The sequence below is a fragment of the Rhincodon typus genome, chromosome 6 (assembly GCF_021869965.1).
Source record: "Rhincodon typus isolate 14 chromosome 6, sRhiTyp1.1, whole genome shotgun sequence".
Taxonomy (NCBI): domain Eukaryota; kingdom Metazoa; phylum Chordata; class Chondrichthyes; order Orectolobiformes; family Rhincodontidae; genus Rhincodon; species Rhincodon typus.
In genome coordinates this window covers 31,282,041-31,308,914 of record NC_063337.1, presented here as the reverse complement: position 1 = coordinate 31,308,914, position 26,874 = coordinate 31,282,041, and the positions used below count along the sequence as shown (strand labels likewise).

The 26,874-nt window shown below is 42.9% G+C and overlaps 2 protein-coding genes across 3 annotated transcripts in view; both read left to right on the top strand.

The window, feature by feature from the left end:
* The window catches only part of LOC109934434 (testis-expressed protein 26-like), a 19,543-nt gene extending 18,892 nt beyond the window's left edge, over positions 1–651 (top strand). For both annotated transcript variants that reach the window (XM_020533211.2, XM_048598204.1), the window contains exon 8: positions 405–651. In XM_020533211.2, the coding sequence (XP_020388800.1) occupies positions 405–463 (59 nt within the window). In that variant the 3' untranslated portion in view covers positions 464–651. The remainder of the gene's footprint in view (positions 1–404) is intronic.
* A 4,874-nt stretch (positions 652–5,525) lies between these two features.
* Positions 5,526–26,874, top strand: part of LOC109934432 (WD repeat-containing protein on Y chromosome-like) — a 120,651-nt gene continuing 99,302 nt past the window's right edge. The window contains exons 1-2 of the mRNA XM_048597915.1: positions 5,526–5,642; positions 13,280–13,559. Coding sequence (XP_048453872.1) covers positions 5,575–5,642; positions 13,280–13,559 — 348 coding nt within the window. The 5' untranslated portion in view covers positions 5,526–5,574. The remainder of the gene's footprint in view (positions 5,643–13,279; positions 13,560–26,874) is intronic.

The window sequence follows — 26,874 nt, the reverse complement described above, 5'->3', positions numbered from 1 at the left end:
GGGTCTACGTCCGAAACGTCAGCTTTCCTGCTCCTCTGATGCTGCTTGGCCTGCTGTGTTCATCCAGCTCTACACCTTGTTATCTCAGATTCTCCAGCATTGGCAGTTCCTATTATCTCAGCATCCTTCAAAGCCTTTTTTTTAATGCATTCATGGGATGAGGGTGTTGCTGGCTGGCAATAATACCACTAGGCCATCGCCACCCCTACTTAGCAAAGAGGTAAGCAAGTGTGTTGTCTTGTGCAGTATTTGACCAATGTTGTTTAATTTTGACAAATGGGCTGATTCTACCAGAGATGATACAAGCAGAATATACCTTTCATGGTAAACACATGAAGTGCTCAGCAGTCATGTTGTTTTTAGGAAGCGAATTACAAGGTCTTTTCTTTGCATTCTATTTTCAGACCAAGAAGTGTTGCTCCAATTTTTAGATACTGTAGCTGCAAGGAGCGAGACAAACTGAAGATGGTTTCTGAGTTTCTGAGCCAATGCAGTGGCTGAAAGTGACCACCTCAGTTACCAAGCCTTCAAGAAAATGATCCCACAAAACAGGCACAACAGACTGAATACTGAAATATCACAGTGAAGTTATCCAAAGACCTGTTATTTGTAATTTATTAAGAATTTGATTCTATGACTTTTGAAAATAAATGAGCCAATCTTTGAAATAAAAGACTGTATACTTTTTTGAAGTCTTCATTTCTCTCGTTACCTTCTGTTTATGAACACTCAATAGGAGCAGCATAAGGGAAAGATTTTTGTGCAAGTTTTACCAATGAGATTTCTTTTTGGGAATTTGAGGAAACTTTAAGGAGAAATCCTTACCTGTTTTCACGATTTAAGCGGAGAAAATACCTAATGTATTGTGTAAATCCGATTATTGCACTGCACCACATTTCACCGTGTCTTTCTACTTCCGTACATTTCATCACCTATAAATCAATCTAACCAAGTAGTTTCAGTGTATATGCATAGGCTATTTCCCTTATTCTGTGAGATGGGGGAAGATGGGCAGCATGATGGCTCAGTAGTTAGTGCTGCTGCCTCTCAGCACCAGGGACCCAGGTTTGATTCCAGCCTGGCTATGCGGAGTTTGTGCATTCTCCCCATGTCTGCATGGTTTCCTCCCACAGTCCAAAGATGTGCAGGTTAGGTGGATTGGCAGTGCTAAATTGCCCATGGTGTCTAGGGTAGGGGGTGGGTCTAGGTGGGATGCTCTTTGGAGGGTCAGTGTGGACTTGATGGACTGAATGGCCTGTTTCCACACTGTAGGGCTTCTATATATTTCCCATGATGATGGTTTATTTATTAAAGCTTGGCATGCAACCCTGTAACAAGCAAGAAAAATGCACGATTTATTTCATACAACAATTGCCTATTTAAAGAAACTGAATTGTAGCCATCAACATGACAAAAATATTTCTTTAAAAAAGCCTCCCATATCATACAAACATGACACTTTTCCAACTTGGCACCTGGGTTAATCAGAAACAGGAGTAAATGCAATGCAAAATTCCTTATGCTCTGATGTTCTTTAGCATACTTGAGTTCAATATTTTATTGGAATGAATGTGTTAACTGTTTCTTTCTCCACATATGCTGCCAAATCTGCCTGATATTTCCAGAACTTATTTTTATTTCCAATTTCCATCATCTGCAGTACTTTGCTAGAATTTAAATTTAAATAGGATCTTCTTTCCCTTATGATCTCTTTTCAAAGAAATGTGGTATTGAGGGGGAAGTGTTCACCTGATGGGATTATGGAGTTCAAATATGATGTAGGTTTCAAAAGCCAATGCCTAATTCCTCCAGCAAATTTAAATTCAAGCTCAAACTTTACTACTTGAATCTTTACTTTCATGAAGATGACAGCACATATCTTGCACCATAATCAGAGGTCAGTGCTTTGAAGTACATTGAAGTAGAGCAGAGCAGATAAAGCAAATCAACCTCTTGTCTGAACTGTGCAGCTGTAATGCTGCATTCTGCACTCTGTTCTGCTACCCTAATGCACTTTGTATGGTACTATCTGTCTGTACAGCACGCAAAATGACATTTTTCGCTGTATCTCAGTACATATGGCAACAACTAATCACTAAAACTGAAGTAGCAGAGATTAGAATTAGAATGCCAACAGAGAGAAGAGGAAAGTGAATCCTAGGAATGAAAAGAAGACAATCAGCATCTTCATCTCAGTGACACAGAATGTGCCTTGTAAGTAAAAGGTTGTGTGTTAAAATCACAAAACTCCATAGTGATGCTCCAGCCACCAAACAGGCCAGAAGTTTATTAGAAATGTAGAAACTGGAAGCAGGAGTAGGCCATTTGGTTCTTTGAGCCTTCTCCACCATTCAGTACGATCATGGCTGATCCTCTACCTCAATATCACATTCCTGCTTTCTCGCTATACCCCATGATGCCTTTACTTTCTAAAACTGTATCAACTTCTTTCTTCCATATACTCAGTGACCCGGCCTCCATAGCATCCTGTGGTAGCAAATTCCACAGGTTGGCCACCCTATAGGTGAAGAAATGTTTCCGTATCCCAGTCCTAAATGGCCTGGTACATATCCTGAGACAAGGACTCCTGGTTCAAGACTCCCCAACCAGGCGAAAAATCCTCCCTGCGTCTCGTCTGCCTTGTCCTGTTAGAATTTTATACATTTCAATAAAACTCCTGTCATCTTTCTAAACTCTAGTGAATACAGGCTGTGTTGACCTCATCTCTCCTCATATGAACATGGCAGTGAAGCTCCTCTGTGCTCCCTATATAGCAAGTACATTCTCTCTTAGGTATAGAGACTGAAACTGCACACAACCCTCTAGCTATGGTCTTACCACGGCCCTGTAAGATATCCCTACTTCTGAACTTGAATCCTCTTAAAATGAAGGCCAATATATAATTCGTTTCCTAATTGCTTGCTGCAACTGCATGTCTGTTTTCATTGATTGAATACAAGGACACCCAAATGGTTTTACTTTTTAAAAATTCATTCATGGGATATGCCTTAACCAGCATTTTTTGCTCATCTCTAATTGCCCAGAGGGCACTTATGAGTCAACCACACAGCTGAGGATTTGGAGTCACACATAAACCAGACCAATAAGAATGACAGATTTCCTTTCCACTACATCAGTGAACTAAATGGGTTCTTCCGACCATTGACAAAAGTTTCATGGTCATCATTCAAATCATATTTCCAGATTCATATTGAATTCCTTTGCACATCCACATTTCTCAATGTATCACCATTTAAATAATACTCTGCCTTTCTGCTTTGCACACCAAACTGCATAACTTCATATTTAACCAAATTATACTGCACCTACCGTGTGTTTGTTCACACACTGAACTTATCTGGATCACCCTGAAGCCTCCTTGCATCCTCCTCACAACTCACAATCCCACCTAGTTTTGTGACATCAGCAAACTGAGAAATATTGCAATTGATTCCCTCATCCAAATAATTTATGTATATTCTGAACAGTTGCAGCCCAAGCACTGATCTATGCAGTGAACACCTGTTATCTGGAAAAAGACCCATTTACTTCCACTCTCTGCTTCCAGACTGTCAACCATTTCTGGTTTCACATTGTCTCCAATCCTGTGTGCTTTAATGTTGCCTACTTTCCTTTTGAAATCCAAATACACCATTCACTGGCCTATACGTATTCTGTTAATTACATTCCCCAAAAAACTCTAGAAGATTACTTAAGCATGACTTCCTTTTCACAAACCCTTCTTGACTTTGTTTAATCCTGTTAATGCTTTATCCATTCAAAAGAAACAGAGAACATACAATATGCTGAGCAATATAAAAATCTCACCTTCATAAAACTAGCACTCCCTTGAGAGCAGTAAGACTTATGCATCACAAAAAAGCCACAATTGTCCACAATATTCACGTTATATTCATTCACATGTTATGAAATGTAGTTGTTATTATGTTATCCTTGGGCCTGTCTGCCTCATCTTACTATTGTCCAGCTTTTTTAATGCCAATATTGTCTAAGTCAACATCTTCATCATAGACTCCTTCTTTCTAATTTGAGGATACAGCTGGCTGGTCCATCTCCCCTCCTCTTTAAGTTTACTGTGTCATTGAGGTAGGTTGTGTAGAACATAGCAAACAATCACTACTCTGAAGACCCTGTCCAGTGAATACTGGATGTTCCTGACAGTGGAAGCATGGCTTCAGAAGACCACTGGCCCTTTAATGATTACTCTACTGGATGTGTGGGCAGCATTATAGCATTGTCAAGCATCAGGCCAAGGTTCCACACTGGGGTCACTAGCCGTACTTCTGGTGGTACCATTTCTCACCCAAAGCCAACCCTAGAAATGATTTGGGGGGGCAATCATTGGATGAACCAGGGAGTTGTGTGGAAGGTATGAATGGTGACAGTTCCCTGGATAATGGGTAGGAATTGTTGGCTGTGATCACAACAATCTGGACATTGAAGGATTGGAATCTCTCTTTGTTCAGGAATCCAGCCCTGACCCCTGATCACGTGAGCCAGCCCCAACCCCCGACTCCTGTTCACTACACCCAGCCCTAACCCCTGATCCCTGCTAACCACAAATAACCCTGACCTCTTGACTTCTGCTCACCACACGCAACCCAACCTTGACCCCTGACTCCTGCTCACCACACACAGCCCTGAACCCTGACCTCTGCTCACTACATCCTGCCTGACCCCTTGACCTCTGCTCACCCTCTCCATTCCCACACATCCCACTCCCACAGAAACATAGACTCTACTCACAACATTGTCTCCCCACCCTCCCACTTCCGCAATAGCAGTAAACAAAGCAAAGTCCATCGCAGAAGCCAACCTTCCATCCATTGACTCCATCTACACTTCTTGAAGCTGTGGAAAGGCAGCCAACATCATCAAAGACCCCTCCCATCCTGGCTGTAACCTCTTCCAACCCTTTCCGTCAGGTAGAAGATACAAAAGCTTAAACACACATACAAACAGGTTCAAGAACAGCTTCTTCTCCATTACTTTGTATTCTCGCTCCGCTGTATCACCCCATGATCTTTGTATGGTACCATCTGCCTGTACTGAATGCAAAACAAAACTTTTCACTGTATCTAGGTACATGTGACAATAATAAATCAAATCAAATCAAAATATCTCATATTCATCGGTACTGGGACTGGAAGATCTCAATCAGTAATTCATCAGTAGTTGCCAGTAGTGTTTTTGACAGATTTTAAAATAAATAAAAATTGCAAATACACCTGATCGGATCTGCATTGTGTGTAAAACCGTCCTGCTCAACCACTAGTGCCAAATGTTTATCGTGGAATTGCTAAATATCTTGTTTTACCTCCGATCATTTGGATCAGAGTACAGCATTCTACCGAGTTGTGGGCAGGGACGTGTACCTTTAAGAGTTCTCTTGGTCCTATGCATTGACAGGTGAGAAAGTGTCAGGTTACTAACGAGGAGCGACTGTGCCGACGAGACGGCAGTGGCTTCGTTGGAACAAGGGGCATTAAAGCTGTCCTCAGTGAACCTGTGGCCCATTGCCCAGGAATAGCTGAGAGTCAGACACAAGCAAGCATGCCTCTGGGGAAAAAAGTGCGGCCAAGTTCTGCCGCAGGGAAGTTGGAAACTTCTGCCATAAGCAGGTACTTTCCTAATGAGCACGCACAAAGACGTTGACTTGTATTTGTTAATAATATTGCAGTAATGCAAGACGATAGCTGCAGTCCAACGGGCTGTAAAAGTGTGGGAATACGGAAGCTTTTCCGAATATAAATAACGTTGCAATTATTGATTTGGGAATTTGGAATGACAACCAACGGCTTACCCCGTGTTTTGTAGATGCCATTCCCTGTTGTCAGGGCACCAGAGACTGGGCTACAGCCTCTGAGCAGTGCTGCTACCTGATAGACAATAAACTCGGGTCATTTGCAGTAAATAGAAGCTGAAATTATATAGCACTCTCTGTGAATACAAACCAGTCCGACAGGTCTCGCAACTACATCTTCAAATTGTACTGCTTTTTTTTCATTAAGGAAACTGTTTGGAAGGTGGCCGTTAGAACAGAAACAAATGTTCAGTCTATCAACCAGAAACTGAGTAGGGCTAACCATAATAAATACAGTGCAGAGCAGATCAGATGTTAGGCATCCTATAGGAGTAATTCATCTCCTGATCTGCCCCCAAAGCCTGTCCACATCTGTTAGGCACAAGTCAGGAGTGTGATGGCATACTCTCCACTTCCCTGGACCATTGCAGTTCTAACATTCAAGAAGCTTGACACCATCCAGGACAAAGCACCATATCCACAGACATTCAGTCATTCCACCACCAATGCACAGTAGCAACAGTGTATACTATCTTCAAGGAATTCACCAAGGCTCCTTCAATAGCACTTTCCAAACCCATGACCACTACCATTGAGAAGGACAAGGAGTGTACAAACATGAGAACACCACCAACTGCAAGTTCCCCTCCCATCTTCTCACCATCCTGTCTCGGAAATATATCGCTGTTCTTTCAGTGTCACTGAGTGAAATCTGGGAACTCCATCCCAAAAAATCAATGTGGGTGTATCTACAGCACATGGACTGTAATGGTTCCAGAGACAGCTCACCATCACTTTCTTCAGGGCAACTGGGGACAGGCAATAAATGCCGGTCCAATCAACATTACTGTCATCCACTGAATGATTAAGCAAAAAGTCCTGGTGAAATGTTTCTGTAAAACAATTGGTCTTAACATAAAAGCAACCAATACAGCTTAAATAATCCTAAGGCTGCAGTTTGTTGCCCTTAAATATATTCAGGTGAAAATTCATGCTAATTTCCCTTCAGTTAGCTGCAAGGCCATGCATCAAAATGAATTTTTATACAATGGGTCATAATTTGATGTAGCAAGGCAACAGACAACTTTGCCCCATGGGGAAGGTTTGTGCTTCTCTATTTTGTCCTCAATAATGCTTTTTGCTATACATTTCTTACCAACTATTACCAGTACAGTAAGAAATCCTGACAGCTCAGTGAATAACACCAGTAATTTTGCATCCTAACTAGTCAGATTGATTTCTCAGTGTAACTTCAATTCCACACCATTCATTTCTGTTTATTTCCTGATTCCAGTATCTGCAGTTCTTTCAGGTTTTTTTTAATTCCATTAGCCTTTCTGTTTAGCTGCTGGCCTTGTATGTTAGCTTTCTGTGTTCTGGGCACAAATAGCCACAAGTTCCTTTGTGCTAAGCTTTCTGCACTTTTTCTCTACTTAAGTAATATTCTGTTCTTTTGTTCTCCCTTCCAAAAAGAACAACTTTGCATTTTCCACTTTATATTCCATTTACTTACTCTTTGCCCACTTACTTAACCTATCAATGTCTCTCTACAAACTGTCTGCATCCTCTTGCAAGTTGCCTTTGCACTTATTGTGGTGCGGTCTGAAAAATTTGGCTGCAGTACATTCATTTCTTTTCTCCAAGTCATTAATATATGTTGTAAACTTCCTAAGAGATCTTTTACTCTGAGGTCTCTTAATAAACATAGAAACATAGAAAAGCTGCCTCATCACCCGTTACCATATCCAAGATAGCCTGCTCCCCAATTGGCTCCATGACACATTGCCCTGGGAAACTATCGCTAATGCACTATGTGAATTCATTGTCATGGCTACCCCTTTGAATTTGATTAACCCAATCAACAAGACGATTAAAGTCACACAATTATTGCTCTTTTTTTTTTACATTGTCCTGTTATTTGATGGTTTGTTGTCTTTTCCACACAGTGGCTATGGTTTAAGGATCTGTACACTACTCCTACCAATGTTTTCTTCCCCTTGCTGTAGACTCTACATGATCCAACCCTAAATCACCTCTCACAACTGTCCTCATTTCATCTCTTAATAAAAATGCTACCCCACCACCATGTCCATTCCTTCTGTCTCTCCGAAAGATCAGATATCCCTGTTCAGTTCTCAGTTTTCATTTCCTTATAACCATGTTTCCCCATGTTCATTCACCTCGATTTGTGCCACTAGTTCATCCACCTTATTCCGAATGCTTTGTGCATAAAGATAAAAAGCCTTTAAGTTTGTTCTATTATCAAATTTGCCTACAATTCTATGGTTCCTTGACACAACATGATATTTACACATTTTGTCCCTTCCTTTTATTTTCTGGTAATAGTTAACCCCATCAATAACCTGCAATCGTACCTTCTCCTTTGCCATTGATTTTATAACTTTCTGTGCAATGGAAGACAACCCTTAATTTTTGGTTTAAAGCCCTATCTGCAGCCCTAGTTACATGATTCACCAGGACTCGGTTACCAGCATGATCCAGGTGGAGCCTGCCCTATCGGAACCCCTCTCCCCTTCCCCAGCACTGTGCCGATGTCTCATGAATTCAACTCATTTCTTCCACACCAATCACGTGTTCAACTCTTTAATCTCTTTGACCCTATGTCAATTAGATTGCATCCCAGTTAATAATCCATAGATTATTACCTTTTTGGTTCTGATTTTTAGTTTAGCCCAGAGCTGCTCATATTGCCCCAGCAGAACCTCTTTCTTCTTTCTACCTATATCATTGGTACCCATGTGGATCATGATAACTGGATCTTTCCCCTCCCACTCCAAGTTCCTGTGCAGCCAGATTGAAATATCCTGAATCCAGGCATCAGGTAGACAACACATCCTGCGTGACTCCTGATCCTGGTCGTAGAGAACAGTGTCTATTCCCCTGACCACATTATCCCCTACAATTACATTTCTCTTCTCTCCCTGCTCTTGAATGATTCCCTGTAGCACAGTGCTATAGTCAGTTTAATCATCCTATTTACAGCCCCTGCTCTCATCCACACAGGGAGCAAGAATCTCAAACTTGTTAGACAAGCTCAAGGGCTGAGGCTCCTTCAGCACTACCTCCTGGATCCTCCTACCTGCTTTGCTCTTAGTCACACCTTCCTGTCCCTGACCACTCCCCATATTTGACGTAGTTAAACTAAGAGGTGTGACTGCCTCCTGAAACACAGCATCCAGTAACTCTCCCCCACCCTGATTAGTCACAGTCTTCAAAGCTCAGTCATCAGCGCATCAACTCTGAGCTGGAGTTCCTCAAGCAACCAACACTTGCTACAGATGTGGTCACTCTGAACCACAGTGGGGTCTACCAGCTCCCACACCATGCAGGTACAACACATCACCTGGCCCTGCGTCTCTATTTTATTTACTTACACAGAACATAGAACAGTACAGCACAAAAACAGGTCCTTCGGCTCGCCTTTAATCTGTGACAACCATGATACCATTCCAAACTAATTCCATCTGCTTGCACATGGTCTGCATTTCTCTATTCTCAGCCTGTTCTTATGTCTGTCTAAATGCCTCTTAAATATTGCTATTGTATCTGATTCTACCACCTCCCTGGGCAGCATATTGCAGACACCTACCACCCTCTGTGTAAAAGCAAAAATTTTCTTTGCACATCTCCTTTAAACTTTTCCCTTCAACCTTAAACCTTAAACCTATGGCCTCAAGTATTTGACATTTCCTCCTTGGGAAAGAGAGCCTGACTATCCACCCTATCCATGCCTCACATACTTTTATATACTTCTATCAGGTTGCCCCTCAGGCTACTCCAGCAAAAACAATCCAAGTATGTCCAGCCTCTCATAATAGCTAATCCATTCCAAACCAGGCAACATCTTGGTAAGAGATAGTAGGAACTGCAGATGCTGGAGAATCCGAGACAACAAGGTGCAGGGCTGGATGAACTTAGCAGGCCAAGCAGCATCATAGGAGCAGAAAGGCTGACGTTTCGGGCCTAGACCCTTCATCAGAAAAGGGGGAGGGGAAGGGGGTTCTGAAATAAATAGGGAGAGAGTGGGAGGCGGATAGAAGATGGATAGAGGAGAGGATAGGTGGAGAGGAAACAAACAGGTCGAAGAGGCGGGGATGGAGCCAGTAAAGGTGAGTGTAGGTGGGGAGTTAGAGAGGGGATAGGTCAGTCCAGGGAGGACGGACAGGTCAAGGGGGTGGGATGAGGTTAGTAGGTAGAAGATGGGGGTGCGGCTTGAGGTGGGAGGAGGGGATAGGTGGGAGGAAGAACAGGTTAGGGAAGCGGGGACAAGCTGGACTAGTTTTGGGATGCGGTAGGGAGAGGGGAGATTTTGAAGCTTGTGAAATCCACATTGATACCATTGGGCTACAGGGTTCCCAAGCGGAATATGAGTTGCTGTTCCTGCAACCTTCGGGTGGCATCGTTGTGGAACTGCAGGAGGCCCAGGATGGACATGTCGTCTGAGGAATGGGAGGGGGAATTGAAATGGTTCGCGACTGGGAGGTGCAGTTGTTTATTGCGAACCGAGCGTAGATGTTCTGCAAAGCGGTCCCCGAGCCTCTGCTTGGTTTCCCCGATGTAGAGGAAGCCACACCGGGTACAGCGGATGCAGTATACCACATTGGCAGATGTGCAGGTGAACATCTGCTTGATGTGGAAAGTCTTCTTGGGGCCTGGGATGGGGGTGAGGGAGGAGGTATGGGGGCAGGTGTAGCACTTCCTGCAGTTGCAGGGAAATGTGCCGGGTGTGGTGGGGCTGGAGGGGAGTGTGGAGCGGACAAGGGAGTCACGGAGAGAGTGGTCCCTCCGGAAAGCAGATAAGGGTGGGGGGGGAAAGATGTCTTTGGTGGTGGGGTCGGATTGCAGATGGCGGAAGTGTCGGAGGATGATGCGCTGGATCCGGAGGTTGGTGGGGTGGTACGTGAGGACGAGGGGGATTCTTTTTTGGTGCTTATTGCGTGGACGGGGTGTGAGGGATGAGTTGCGGGAGATGTGGGAGACACGGTTGAGGGCGTTCTCGACCACTGAGGGGGGGAAGTTACGGTCCTTGAAAAACGAGGACAACTGAGATGTACGGGAGTGGAATGCCTCATCCTGGGAGCAGATGCGGCGGAGGCGAAGGAATTGGGAATAGGGGATGGCATTTTTGCAGGAAGGTGGGTGGGAGGAGGAGTATTCTGGGTAGCTGTGGGAGTCGGTGGGCTTGAAATGAATATCGGTTTCTAGGTGGTTGCCCGAGATGGAGCCAGAGAGGTCCAGGAAGCGGAGAGAGGTATTAGAGATGGTCCAGGTAAACTTAAGGTTGGGGTGGAAGGTGTTGGTGAAGTGTATGAACTGTTCGAGCTCCTCGTGGGAGCACGAGGCGGCGCCGATACAATCATCAATGTAACGGAGGAAGAGGTGGGGTTTAGGGCCGGTGTAGGTACGGAAGAGGGATTGTTCCACGTAACCTACAAAGAGGCAGGCATAGCTTGGGCCCATGCGGGTACCCATGGCCACCCCCTTTGTCTGTAGGAAGTGGGAGGAATTGAAAGAGAAGTTGTTAAGGGTGAGGACGAGTTCGGCTAAGCGGATGAGGGTGTCATTGGAGGGGGACTGGTCGGGCCTGCGGGACAGGAAGAAGCGGAGGGCCTTTAGGCCATCTGTATGGGGAATGCAGGTGTATAGGGACTGAACGTCCATGGTCAAGATGAGGTGTTGGGGACCGGGGAATTGGAAGTTCTGGAGGAGGTGGAGGGCGTGGGTGGTGTTCTCATTTACACCATCTCAAAGCCTCCACATCCTTCCTATAGTGTGGTGACCAGAACTGCCCTCAGTACTCCAAATGTGGCTTAACTTAAGTTTTGTACAGCTTCAAAATGACTTACTGACTTTTTATATTCAATGCCCCCACAGGAGAAAGTAAACACCTCGTTTTCCACTTGGGAACCCTGCCACCTTCTGAACTCAATATCGAGTTCAACAATTTTAGGATCTGAGTGTAGTGATTGTAACAATGTTAGCCATGTGGACATCATAGAATTTGAGTTCCCTGATTAGAGCTGTTAATTTGATCCAATCAGGGAGCCCTGGATGGCAGATACAAACAGGAGTGTCAGAGGTTCTGTTTACAATGAGAGCTGGCTCTGAGGAAGCTGGATTAGAGTCAAGGACTCTCCATGTGTAAATAAAGGATGTCTTGGTGACAGGATACCAGCCTCTGTGGAGTTATTTCATTGAGCATCATCTCTTATGTCCTTACCTCAACCCCCACACGCCAGGCCTTGTCATCGCGTGGGCTGTGACCACTAACAACCCACTAGCATATATTGATTCTCCCAGGCTGATTCTTAGCCTTGAGATGGGCTTCACTGGATAACTATCTATAACTGATACTGGACAGAAAGATCAGCATGGGAGGAAGACAGAGCCAAATACGAAATGTTGATGTATTGGAGTGGGGACTTTGGATACACATCCATTCTCCCTTTCTTTTCCTAATAGAGTTTCTAGCACATCCTCGATAAACTTGACTTTCATTCTTCAGCAACAACCCTGCCCTTCCCAGCTTGACATTTTAAATAGCTCATGATTGGATTTCATTCCTGATTACCAGAATGATTATTACTGTCAGCTCATTAATATCCCATAGTGTGGACTTTAAAGTGTACATTTTAACTTGGCCAAGAAAGTTTAGTTAACAACTCTCCACCCAGCAATCATGCAAAGTACAATAACAAAGCAAAAAAAAAAGCAATTTCTTGTCCAGTAATATGATAGTACTGTGGCTTTAAGAAGTTATTTTGTCCTGTTTATTTTGAAAGTGAGATTGAATGCAAGATTACGAGCAGTCTGTAAAAAAGTAAATAGCTTGTGAGGCCTTGTTTTTTTTTTAAGTTGAAACAATAGAAGCAGCCTGCATTAGTGTGGTCAAGTTCTCGGAGAACCAGGGTTTTTAGTTTAGCTTTCAGCAGTTGCTTTTGACGTCTGGAAGAAATGGAAGCTTTTTTTCCCCTCTTTCAGTTACAGCCAAAAGCTGGGGTTTCTCTGCCTGTTACACGAGTTACATATGAGACAATCTGTTTCCTGGAATTGCCTTTTTCCAAGGGTGTAGTTATGGGATGTTACTATATTGGAATAGTTAATTATTAATAGTTATGATACCTATTATTCTGTTTAGTTTTCCAATAGAGTTAATTCCAATTTCTTCTTTCTTTTGTTGTATTTTTAACTAGAGTGGATGAATAAAGTAGTTTGCTTTACCTCGGGTATTTTGACCAATTGAATTGCATCTGGAATGTAACACTTTACATTTACCATTAAAATAAGAGAAAAGGTAAGGACCAGACTATCTTCTGAATACTTTGAGGGGGTTTGGTCTGGTCCATAACAAAATACACTCCAGATGATTTACTGTGAAGAAAAATGCAAATTCAGACAATGCTATTGTTTATTTAATTTTTCATTGTGTTTCAGCATTTTTCATGACATCAGATCTGACACAGTCAAGCTTACAATACCCAGAATTAAATCTTCACAAGCACGTGCAAAGACATCAATTCCAGGAACCAGACGGGGCCTGACTCCCATTGGGTGGTTTTCACAGGCTGAACAAGAGGAGCATCCAGAGTGGTTAGAGTGGGAGCTAATTAAACAGCATAACAGAAGGCATTCGGTGGGACTTGTCCAGAATGTGGCACCAAGCGGAAATATTCAAAAGTTTGGGGACACACTAAAAAGCTTGAGAAAGGGCAAGGTAAAAGCAGGAAAAGTCAATTAATTAATGAAGCGTTACTAAATTGGTGATGTGCGTAGTTTGGTGACATGATTACTTAGCACTAGGTATAACTGGGTTACATGGTTTGATTTATAAAATATTTTAATTTTACAAGCTAACTTTCCCACCTCCTGTCTTTCTCATTTCAGACAGCTTTTGCTTGATAGAAACCACTAGTCTAGATAAAAAAAAAACTTGTTTTCTGTGCTGGTGCAGTGCAATGATTGACTGCATTTCATGTGGTCTGATATTAGGCCATGAAAAGCAAAAAAGTCCTGGGGCCAATTTTTAACTCTATTTATCCAACAGAAACAGATTGGGCAGATTGTTAAAAACAATTGGGTTACTCACTTGACTGAGTTGGTTTTGGGGCCACAACGGGCATCAAAAGTTGGAAATATTACAAAAGGGTTGCTGCACTGTTTTAATGTGGTCCTGTCTCTAACTTGTTTATGCCAGTAGTCCATGCACTGTTCACCTTGCAGTTTACAAACACATTACAAGCAAGATAATTAACTAAATTTTGTTTTAATAAGATAATTAATCAGTTCCCTTTTTAACTGCTGAACTAATTTAACTTCAAATATCTTGTAGAGAATCCACAATTTTAAAACAATTTCACTCTTGGGACATGGATGTCACTGGCTGGCTAGGATTTATCGCCCTAGTTGCTTTCGAGAAGATGGTGGTGAGCTGCCTTCTTGAGCCACTGCAGTCCATCTGCTGTAGGTTGACCCATGATATCCTTAGGGAGGGTATTTCAGGATTTTGAGCCAGTGACAGTGAAGGAACGGCGATATATTTCCAAGTCAGGATGGTGAGTGGCTTGGAGGCGAATTTGCAGGTGCTGGTGTTCCCACGTATCTGCTGTCCTTGTCCTTCCAGATGGGTTTGGAAGGTGCTGTCTAAGAATCATTGGTGAATTTCTGCAGTGCATCTTATAGATAGTTCACACAGTGCTGCCACTGAGTGTTAGTGGTGGAAGAAGTGGATGCTTGTGGATGTAGTGCCAATCAAGCCATCTGCTTTATTCTGGATGGTATCAGGCTTCTTGAGTGTTGTTGGGGCTGCACTCATCCAGGCAAGTGGTGAGTATTCCATCACACTCCTGACTTGTGCCTTGTACGTGATGGAAAGGCTTTGAGGAATCAGGATCTGAGTAATTCACTGTAATATTCCTAGCCTCTGACCTGTTCTTGTAGCCACAGTGTTTATGTGGTGAGTCCAGTTGAGTTTTTGGTTAATGGTAACCCCAAGGATGTTGGTAGTGAGGGATTCAGTGATGATAACACCATTGAATGTCAGGGAGTGGTGATTCGATTGTCTCTTATTGCAAATGGTCATAGCCTGGCATTTGTGTGGCACGAATATTACTTGCTACCTGTCAGCCCAAGCCTGGATATTGTCCAGGTCTTGTTACATTTGAACATGGAGTGGTTCAGTATCTGAGGAATCACAAATGGTGCTGAACATTGTGCAATCATCAGCGAACATTTCCACTTCTGACCTTATGATGGACGAAAGGTCATTGATGAAGCAGCTGCAGATGGTTGGGCCTAGGACACGACCTGGAGGAACTCGCGCAATGATGTTGTGGAGCTGTCTGACCTCCAACAACCACGATCTTCCTATCTGCCAGGTATGACTCCAACTAAAGGAGAATTTGCCTCCTAATACTCATTGATTCTAGTTTTGCTCGGGCCCATTAATGCTGCACTCGGTCAAATGCAGCTTTGATGTCAAGGTCTGTCACTCTCACCTTACGTCTGGTTTTCAGCTCTTTTGTCCATGTTTGAATCAAGGCTATAATGTGGTCAGGAGCTGAGTGGCCCCGGTGGAACCCAAACTGGGTGTCACTAAGCAGGTTATTTCTGAACAGATGCTGCTCAGTAGCACTGTTGATGACACCTTCCATCATTTTACTGATGATTGAGAGTAGACTGATGGAGTGATAATGGGCTGGGTTGGATGTACCCTGCTTTTTCCACATTGTCCGATAGATGCCAGCGTTGCAACTGTATTAGATGAGCCTGGCTAAAGGAGCGGCAAGTTCTGGATCTTAAGTCTTCAGTACTATTGCTGGAACATTGCCAGGGCCCATAGCCTTTGCAGTATCCAGTGTCTCCAAACATTTCTTGATTTCCTGTTAAGAGAATTGAATTGGCTGAGGACTGGTATGTGTGATGCTGGGGACTACTGGAGGCCGAGGTGGATCATCCACTTGGCACTTCTGGCTGCAGATTGCTGAGAATTCTTCAAACATACCTTTTGCAGTGATGTGCTGGGCTCTTCCATCATTGAGGATGGGGATGTTTGTGGAGCCTCCTCCTTCAGTGAGTTGTTTAATTGTCCACCACCATTTACGACTGGATGTGGCAGGAGTGCAGAGCTTAGATATGATCTGTTGGTTGTGGGATCGTTTAGCTCTGTCTATCACTTGCTGCTTTTGCTGTTTGGCGTGCAAGTAGTCCTGCCTGGTGGCTTCACCAGGTTGACACCTCATTTTTAGGGATGCCTGTTACTGCTCCTGGCGTGCCCTCTTGCACTCTCCATTGAACCAGGGTTGATCCCCTGGTTTGATGGTAATGGTTGAGTGGGGGATATGCTGGACCATGAGGTTACAGATTGTGCTGGAGTACAAGCCCGCTGCTGTTGATGGCCCACAGCACCTCATGGATGCCTGGTCTTGAGTTGCTAGATCTGATTGAAGTCCGCCCCATTTAACATAGTGATAGTGTCTTACAACATGATGGAGGGTATTCTCAATGCGAAATCTGTACCCAGTCACAAAACCATCATGACTGGCCCCACCCTTCCCATCCACTTCTGTATCTGCAGTGGCCTGCTCAGTCCTAAGCCCTCTCTGCTGGCAAGCTGCCACTTTCTGCTCAAAATGAGTGTGTGTCTGACCAGCAACATTGCAGGGAGCTCCCTGCTGAGCATCTGTCAAAGATTCCCATGCAGCATTGCTGTGACATTCCTCTAGCTTCTCAGCAGGGCACAAAACTGCTCCCTTGATCTAAGATAGTAGGAACTGCAGATGCTGGAGAATCCGAGACAACAAGGTGCAGGGCTGGATGAACACAGCAGGCCAAGCAGCATCATAGGAGCAGAGAGGCTGACGTTTCGGGCCTAGACCCTTCATCAGAAAAGGGGGAGGGGAAGGGGGTTTTGAAATAAATAGGGAGAGAGTGGGAGGCGGATAGAAGAGGGATAGAGGAGAGGATAGGTGGAGAGGAAACAAACAGGTTGAAGAGGCGGGGATGGGGCCAGGAAAGGTGAGTGTAGGTAGGGAGTTAGGAAGGGGATAGATCAGTCCAGGGAGGACGGACAGGTCAAGGGGGCGGGATGAGGTTGGTCGGTAGGAGATGGGGGTGCGGCTTGAGGTGGGAGGAGGCCTCTCCACCTATCCTCTCCTCTATCCCTCTTCTATCCGCCTCCCACTCTCTCCCTATTTATTTCAAAACCCCCTTCCCCTCCCCCTTTTCTGATGAAGGGTCTAGGCCCGAAACGTCAGCCTCTCTGCTCCTATGATGCTGCTTGGCCTGCTGTGTTCATCCAGCCCTGCACCTTGTTCCCTTGATCTAAGGCTACTTTTATACAGTCACCACCTCACTGAGACAAATAGCTGCGTGATTAATTCTGATCTGATAGAACCCAATTTCTGCTTCTAAACAATTCTCAGCAGCACCCCATATCAAGCTCCATTCCTATCCATTACATTTTAAATCATTTCAGAATATAAGAAAGAGATCCCTTTTTAATCGGTTTTTGCCATTGAGTGAGAATGGAACTCCATGTACCATCAAATGTCCAGTAGGTGTCTCACTGTGCTCAGCTTCAGAGTCAGGTTGTGCAATGATCCAGAATGAAGCTGTTCTCACCAAAATCTCAATTACATTGACTGGATCTTAGCTCTCAGTATTTTAAAGAATTGCATCATGTACTCTCTTTTACAACCTTCTTTCTCCAATATAAAGAAATGCAATTGTGCAAACCAAGCCACTTGCATTTCAGAGATTGTAAGAACTGCAGATGCTGGAGTCAGAGATAACACATTGTGGAGCTGGAGGAACACAGCAGGCCAGGCAGCATCAGAGGAGCAGGAATGTTGATGTTTCGGGTTGGGACCTTTCTTCAGAAATGGGGGAGGGCGAAGGGAGCTCAGAAATAAATAGAGGGAGGGTGAGGCTGGGGAAGGTAGGTGGGATGGTGATAGGTGAGTGCAGGTGGGGAGTGGTGGGGATTGGTCGGTGAGGTGGGAGGATGGATAGGTGGGAGAGAAGATGGACAGGTTATGTCAGGTTGTGTCAGATCAAGGAGACGGGGATGAGACGGAGGGTTGGTCATGGGATGAGGCCGGGGGTGGCGGGGGCAGGGCGGTGGGCAGGGGGGGTGGTGGGGGTGTGGGGAGATTTTGAAACTGGTAAAGTCCATATTAGGCCATTGGGTTGTAGGCCCCCAAGGTGGAATATGAGGTGCTGCTCCTCCAGTTACCAGGTGGCATCATTGTGTCACTGGAGCAGGCCCAGGATGGACATGTCACCCAGGGAGTAGGAGGGGGAGTTGAAGAGGTTCGCGTGGAAGGTGTTTTTGTTTGTCGCAAACAGAGCGCAGATGCTCTACAAAACAGTCTCCAAGTCTCTGCTTGGTCTCACCGATGTAGAGGAGACCACATCGGGAGCTGCGGATGCAATAGACCACATTAGTGGATGTGCAGGTGAACATCTGTCTGATGTGGAAGGTTTGTTTGGTGCCTGGGATGGAGGTGAGGGGGAAGGTATAGGGGCAGGTGTAACACCTCCTGCGGTTGCAGGGAAAGGTGCCGGGGGTGGTGGGGCTAGTGGGGAATGTGGAGCGGACGAGGGAGCTGCGGAGACAATGGTCCCTATGGAAGGCATTTCACGCCTTTTCTCTCAACACCTGTGTGTTGTATTCGTGACATAAGGGCAGTTTGTCTGAACAGACTCAATCCTGTTTAAATAAAAGTCTGTTCCCTTCTGCTTCGCCTGCTACCAGATAGGATTCAATAATTCAGAAGTTGAAGAGAGTGTTCTCCCATCACCTTCAAGAATATGAAAGGTAAAGTCACCATTGTCTTACTGAACCATAAGGCTGCTCTTTCATTGGAGAGAGACAATTGGTGGTGGTTTAACCTGAAGATCACCATGCCTCAGGCGAGGAGTGGAATCCTTCATGGTAATCTCAGCTGGTGCAGGAACTGGACCCAAATTGTTGGTATCACTCTGCATTTTAAACCAGCAGTCCACCCAGCTGAGGTAACCGAAATGTCAGCAACATATCAGCCTAATGTGTTATGGTTAAATTATTTTGCTGAATTTCTATTAGAGGAAAAATGCTATCTCAAAGGGAAAATTAAATCAAGATATTGATTAATACAATAATCAATAAATATAGAATTTGAATCAGCACACTAGTTCTTAATACAGCCTTTTCGAATAGTGTGAAGACATGGTAATGTAATTAGCTGGTCACTGAACTTTTGGTTGACCTTCAAGATGTATTTTGTGTGAATGATTTGTATTCCAATTTGCTTGTTGGATTGGTCCATAATATGACAGCTAAAATGAACAAGCAGAGCTGCCATTTTATTTTATTTGACCTTTTTCATATTAGTCACTATGTTGAAGTAGATGAATGATTTTATATGATGAGAACTGAGGTATAAATTGCTAAAGATTGGTTCCTTATGTCCAGGATACACAGGTGATGGGGGTTTGACTAAGGACACGTGAGGATCGTACTGCTGGATCGCTGTGTCGGTGGTTAAGTTGGAGATATCTGTCATGTCACTAACAAGGAAAACCATCTGTCTTGTGTCATAGTTCATTATCTCGCTTGGATTCATTTAAAAATGATGACAGGGGAATGTTGCCTCAAAACTGAGATGGGAAGCTAACAAAAATATGTTTTCAGAAACAGGGTTTGAATTGCAGCTACTTTTTAGGACCAAATCTGAAATCAAGCTTGAATTGTCAGGGTATCATTACCCACCAATGTTCTCTGAATCTGAACCTTATAGACCTGAGGGAAAAATAAAGTAGATATGTGGACCCTGTCATGTGAAAGTGAAGTGTTGTCCTGGCAGTGATATTTCCTAACAAAAGCAGGATCACATGCTCTTCCATTAGCATGAGACTTTAATAAAGCAGCAGCTATAGATTTATAAGTGTGGTCCGAGGATAGAAACATTTTCATTCTACATTTCATAGTCATGGCAACAGATTGTATTTCTACAGTAAACCATGACAAAGACAAAAGAAATTTTGACAAAAATATCATGAAACAATGGATAGGGAAGATTCTGAGGGCATTGGCTAAATTCTTAACTGATAATGGAGAGGGATTTTGCCAAGATGAATTTAGAAATATGAAAAGCTATGAAGATTGTAGTTGTGAACATGGTAGCTGAAAGTCCCTTCAGCAATGGACTTTGTGAAAGAAATCATGCAGTAACTGATGAGATGCTTCACAAGATTTTAGCTGACCAATTAAATGGAAAAAAAAACTGCCCTGCTACAGACATTATATGTGAAGAATTCACTTCAAATGGTTTGGGTATAGTCCTTATTAATTAGCAGGGAAGAAAAATCCAAAGATATCTTCTGTGATGAATAATCACAGCCTTGTAAGGAATGACAATTGATTTCACCTTTTTTCAGTGTACAGAATGCCCTACATTCAGGGAGAAGGGTATTCACTGAGGCAGAATTCTCAGAGACAGTTTGTTGAGCCACTTGGCACTGTATAAGACCATCAGAGAGAAACTTTAATCCTGTGGTTACTAAAGAGAGAGTCAGAATGAATTAAAGTTCTGTTTGAAGGGAAGGCAGTAATTCTCCAACATGATAAACTGTTGGACTGCTTTCATCTGGGTAAATTGGGATTGATTATAAACCTGTGGGACTTAAGCAATCAATAGAAGGTGATGAGGCACCCTGCACCTCACATACTCATTTGTTTGAAATGTAAAAGCAACAGAAGGAGATAGAGTTGGTGCTTGACTGATAGTGGACAAAATGATACTGATGCACAGGGATAGGACCATTTTTCCCAAAGAACTACTATTCTGTGTCAGTTCTAAGGTAACATACGTACCAAAAGAGACTAGCAAATGAAGCAATGCAGACATAGTAAAGATGCAGGCAGGAAAGCCAGCAGACAATTTAATGGCTATACATTCAAGATGATGGACAAGAGGTGAGAGCTAAAGATTTGCAAAATATGGTAAAACTATGGAAAGCTAGAAAACTCATTGAAAGTTTCCAGAGCAGATCTGGAAGTGACTCTAAACATGGGAATGATCATGTACTGGCAGCACAACTTCTGAATGTTGAAAGAAGTGGTCCCAAATGGGGCAAATACGGCTAAAGTAAGATTTGTAGCAGAGCGTTTCAATGAAGCACTTGTGATGAAGATGTCAGAGTGGACTCTTCCCCCTGCAGGTAAAGTGGCCTTGAAAGTTCCTCGGCTCCCTTATCCACATATTAATGAGAATGTTGGTTGATTGATACAAAGAAAAAGCATGGGTTGAATGATGCATGCAGGGTATAGGATTTCTCAATAATTCCTATCCTGTTGAAAGTAGGCTGTAAACAGCTGAAAGCTGACTCAGCAATGTAGTATTGGTATCATAAAAGGAAACTCACTGTATCTTTATGATGAGTGTTGGTGATTTTCAATGGGGATGTTCTGAGGATTTTGTGTGGTTGATTTAGAGGTAAGCCGCAGGGATAAGATTGTAAAGCTGGCACCTGAGTTGTTTAAGTATGTAAGCTTAGAAATTAGAATAAGATGGGAGTAAATGTGAATTGACAATCATTCCTAGAAATGGTTAATCTTATAACGATAAGTGAGGCAAGGTAGTCATAGAAAGAAGGTCTTGCAATCAACGAAGAAACACAACAGTGAAGAGGCCTGAATGGACAATTAAAATGACAACAGACTTAGACAAGACCCAATGTCAGTTATGCACTGAAACTTAGTACTATGATTAAACATGCTGCAGTTGAGGAAGTTTTGATGGAAAATAAAACATTAAATAAATTTGTTTGGAGAAAAGTACACTTGAGGTTCCAGACTTGGGTGATCTAAAAGATATGAAATTAGCTCTTTTTAAGTGACAATGAAATGGATAGATATTCACATGCAGCTGAGTTTATCATATTCTTGGTGGGTGAAAGTGGAAAATGTTGCCCTTTGTCCTGAAAAACCACAAAAAGAAGTGTGTTTACAAGTGCTCCAGCTGTGGAAACATTGGCACTAGTGGAAGCATTTGATGTGGGATTGTGCTTTTCTAACAATCTGAAGGAAATCCTATACAAAGGGCATTTTTGGAAATGGTTGCCTGTTGAGAGCTGAAAAATAGCTATTCTCTTTGGGATAGTGCTTACCTGATAGAGTGCTATTCAGAAAAACCTGAGGATTGACCTTGCTTGAAAGAAAGAAATGTTGGGGAGCAAAGGGATCTCTAAAACAAAATGGGTAGAAAGCAACGCCAATTCCCGGTCTCATTTAGAAAGAGGAATGCTTGCTTCAGATAACTAGAGTCATAGAGTCATAGAGTTGTACAGCATGGAAACAGACCCTTTGTTCCAACTTGTCCATGCTGACCAGATATCCTAAATTATTCTAATCCCATTTGCCAGCATTTGGTCCATATCCCTCTAAACCCTTCCTATTCATATACCCATCTAGATGACTTTTAAATATTATTATTGTACCAGCCTCCACCATTTACTCTAGCAGCTCCTTCCATACACACACTACCCTCTGAGTGAAAAAGTTGCTGCTTAGGCCCCTTTTAAATCTTTCTCCCCTTACCTTAAACCCATGCCCTCTCATTTTGGACTCCCCCGTCTCAGGGAAAAGACCTTGGATATTCACCCTATCCATCCCTCTCATGATTTTATAAACCTCTACAAGGTCACCTCTCAGCATCCAACACTCTGGGGGGAAATAGCCCCAGTCTATTCAGCCTCTCCCTATAGCACAAACCCTCCAAACCTGGCAACATCCTTGTAAATCTTTTCTGAACCCTTTCATATTTCACAACATCCTTGTATAGCAAGGAGACCAGAAGTACATGCAGTGTTCCAGAAAATGGTCTAACCAATGTCCTGTACAGCTGCAACTTGACCTCCCAACTCTATACTCGATGCACTGACCAATAAAGGCAAGCTTCTTCACTATCCTGTCTACCTGTGATTCCATTTTCAATGAACTATGAACCTGTACTCCAAGGTCTGTTTGTTCAGCAATATTCCCCAGGAGCTTACCATTAATTGTGTAAGTCCTGCCCTGATTTGCCTTTCCAAAATTCAGCACCTCACATTTATCTAAATTAAACTCTATCTGCCACTTTCGGCCCATTGGCCCTTCTGATCAAGATCCCATTGTACTCGGAAGGAATCTTCTTCGCTGTTCACTACACCTCCAGTTTTGGTGTCATCTGCAAATGTACTAACCATACCTCCTATATTCACATCCAAATCATTCATTTAAATTACGAAAAACAGTAGACTCAGCACTGATCCTTGTGGTACACCACTGGTCACGGGACTCCAGTCTGAAAAGCAACCCCCCACTACCACCCTCTGTCTTCTACCTTTGAGCTATTTCTCCCTCTATTTGATGTGATCTAACCTTGCTAACCAGCCTACCTTGAGAAACCTTGTTGAAGGCTTTACTGAAGTCCATATAGATCACATCCACTGCTCTTCCCTCATCAATCCTCTTTGTTACTTCTTCAAAAAGCTCAAGCAAGTTAATGAGACACAATTTCCCAAGCACAAAGCCATGTTAACTATCCCTAACCAGTCCTTGCCTTTCCAAGTACATACAAATCCTGTCTCCCAGGATTCCTGCCAACAACTTGCCCACCACTGATGTCAGACTCACCGGTCTACAGTTCCCTAGCTTTTCATTTTAATACAATAAATGTCAGCTGATGTTATAAAGTCGTAGCTTGGACCAGGACAATTCAAGATGAAGAGATAACAAGGTGTAGAGCTGGATGAACACAGCAGGCCAAGCAGCATCAGAGGAGCAGGAAGGCTGACGTTTTGGGCCTAGACCCTTCTTCAATTCAAGATGAATGTTATTTCTAAAGGAACAAAACAATCATTAATTTCAAGGAGCCTTCCTTCAGTTAAAATAAAATAATTTAGGACAGAGCTTTTACATAGTCTTAAATAGTGGCACCACATTAGTCAACCTTCAGTCTTCCAGCACCTTACCTGTGGCTATCAATGATACAAATATCTCAGCAAGGGACTCAGCAATCATTTCCCTACCTTCCCACAGAATTCTAGGGCACATCTGATCAAGTCCTGGGGATTTATCTACCTTTGTGTATTTTAAGACATCCAGCACCACCTTGTCTTTAATATGGACATTTTTCAAAATGTCAGAGTTCCTAGAAGAAGGACATCTTGTGCTGTAGTCAACTGTAAGAGATGGAGTCAACTAATTATTTATTTTGATTGCATTGTAATTACTTAACTGTGCCACAATTTGTTTGTATCACAGATCCATTTCTTTCTTTAATAGTTGGCTGGTTATGTTTTACAGGTTAAGGCCAAGATGGATCAACCACTTGGCACTTCAGACTGAAAATGTTAACAGTTCTTAAATTGGCTGTTTAATGTGAGAATGAGCCCCATTGATCAGGGATCTCCCACTTTTGCTTGTTTACACTGGGTTAGCTGGTCTAAATGGGAGAAGTACCAGTATAAAAAGCAAAATACAGCCAGTGTTTTGTTTTTCATTCTACAGTTAAACAGCAGCTGGTAAGTATAAGTCTGTGGTTGCTGGATAAGCATAGAATGACACTGCATTATAATTCTCTGCATGGTACAATACCCTCCTGACATTTTCTATGGTCTCACATGAATATTGCCATTTGGGATTGATCCGTCAGCAAGAATCCACTGTCACAAGGTGGAGCTGTAGAGTGTGGAAGGCAGAGATGTTGCAAAGACAGCTGATAAACTATTTAACAAATAGTGCACAAATCACCATGTAGAAACTAGACATTGTGACCTTATTGTGAAGCCACTGCACCTCACTGGCATGTTCACAGGGAAAAAGTATTGGTCCATAGTTTGTCAACAGAAATGAAAAACTCAGGACAAAGATCATGTAAATGAATGATATCTAAATGAATAGTAACACAATATTTCATTGTGGTGGTTTACAAAGTGTTCTTGAAAATAGAAGTTACAAATGTAGCACTACCATTGTAACACCTGAGGTCACCTTGACCAGTTTGTTCTCTAGAATGTAATAAATCCTGCAGATTTTTTTCAGTGATTTCTGTAAAAGATCTGTCCCAAACTTTTTTCCTTAACTGAAGAAAAGCTACTTGAAATTAATGATTGTTTTGTTCCTTTAGAAACAGCATTCATCTTGAATTGTGCTGGTCCAAGCTCTGACTTCATAACATCAGTTGACAGTTATCGTATTAAAATGAAAAAGACTGTTTCAGTGTCAAGCAAGAAACACAAGCTGACTAATTCAGCAAAATTAAATTCAGCTAATCAAGCCAATTTTTAAAAAATCATTCATGCATGAGGGTGTCACTGGCTTAGATAACATTTATTGCCAATCCCTAATTGCCAGAGAGCAGTTAAGAATCAACCCTATTGTTGCATCTCTGGATCACCATGTAGGCCAGAGAAAGGATTGTAGTTTCCTTCCCTTAAGGGTATTAGTGAACTAGCTGGGATTTTCCTGGCAATCAATAATTGATTCATAAGACTCTTAATTTCACATTTTTACTGGATTCAAATTCCACAATACACTGTGACAGGATTTGAACCCAGGTCCCCTGACTGGGGTTTCTGAATTAACAGTCCAGTGATAATACCACTAGGCTGTCACCTTCCCAGTGTTCTTGCCAGCAAAAATGAGGTCCAGATCATCTGTGTCTAAAGTGTAAGATCTGATCGAGTCTTACAATCGAGATAGGGATTGGGAAGTCCAGGCAAGGAGGCAAGGTTTAAAAATTGGAGGTAGGGCATTCAGAGTGCACTCACACACCGAGGAAATGTGAAACTCTCACCATCAAAAAGTTGCTGGAGTGCAGCTAATTGGAAATGTCAAAATGGAGATCTATGGATTTTGATTTGGTATGAGTTAGAGAGGCTTGCAGAACCAAAGTGGGCAAGGTAAGAGTTCAGGTTCAAACTAGCCATGATTTAATTGATTGGCAGAATAGGAGTGAGAGGCTAAATGGTCTGCTTCTGATTCTGACAGTTTTCACTTCAGGTTGCTAGTACCTAGTGATGTACTCTACATGAGCTAAAGAAGTTTCACTTTTTCAATGTGGACATAACAGGTTGCGTAATGAGTTAGGAAACTTGTCCACTTGCTGTGCACATTGAAAAATGTGAACTCATTGCCTACCTATTTCATTGTTATGATTTCTATCGATTATTAATGATTGTAAAATTGAATGGATTATGCCACTATTTCCCAAAAACTACAGCCAGGCTTTCCACCAGAAATTTAAATCTGGAATGATGATCCATGTAGATGATTATCAGAACAGAATTCTTGTGGGTGGATTTTATGAAGCCTGTGAGACTGGGATAAGTGACAGGCAGGCTGATTGATTTAGGTAGGATGCAAAATTTCAATTTCTTGATGGCAGGTTGTCATGCAGAGGTTTAAGCGTGTTCTGTGACTGGCTGTTAGCAGTAAACTCTGTACATTCCAATAATTTTCATTAGCATAGAATTAAAAATATATATGTCCTATTCTCTAGATAAGGTCTGTAGCAGATGAGAATCTCACTTGTTTAAAGGTGGCGTGCAGTAATTAGCTTTCTTGTGTTGTGTCTAAGAGCAGCATCTTTTATTTTTGAAATCTGTGGCACAAAGGAGGAGAATGACTGCCTTGATTGTGTGTGGAGGCTTGCGACCCAGCAAGACTGAGTGAACACAAAGACGAGAATGCTGGAGAAACTCAGCAGCATCTGTGGAGAGAGAAAACGAATTAATGCTTCCAATCTGGTATCACCCTTCAGACTGAGCAAGTGAGTAGGCTGGAGAGGGGCGAGGTCTTGTAGAATGAGCTTAGGAGCATGGAGGAGTGGACAAATGAGGTAAGGGAAGACAAAGAGTGGGGTCAGGGTCATGAAGGCATGAAATTGGAAGGACCTGGGTGTGGCGGGGATAGTTCAGTCAAGGTAAGAAAGTGAGGGCAAAATACAGTACTGTGGATGTTGGGAGTCTGAAACAAACAGAATCATCATAGTTATCATCAATGA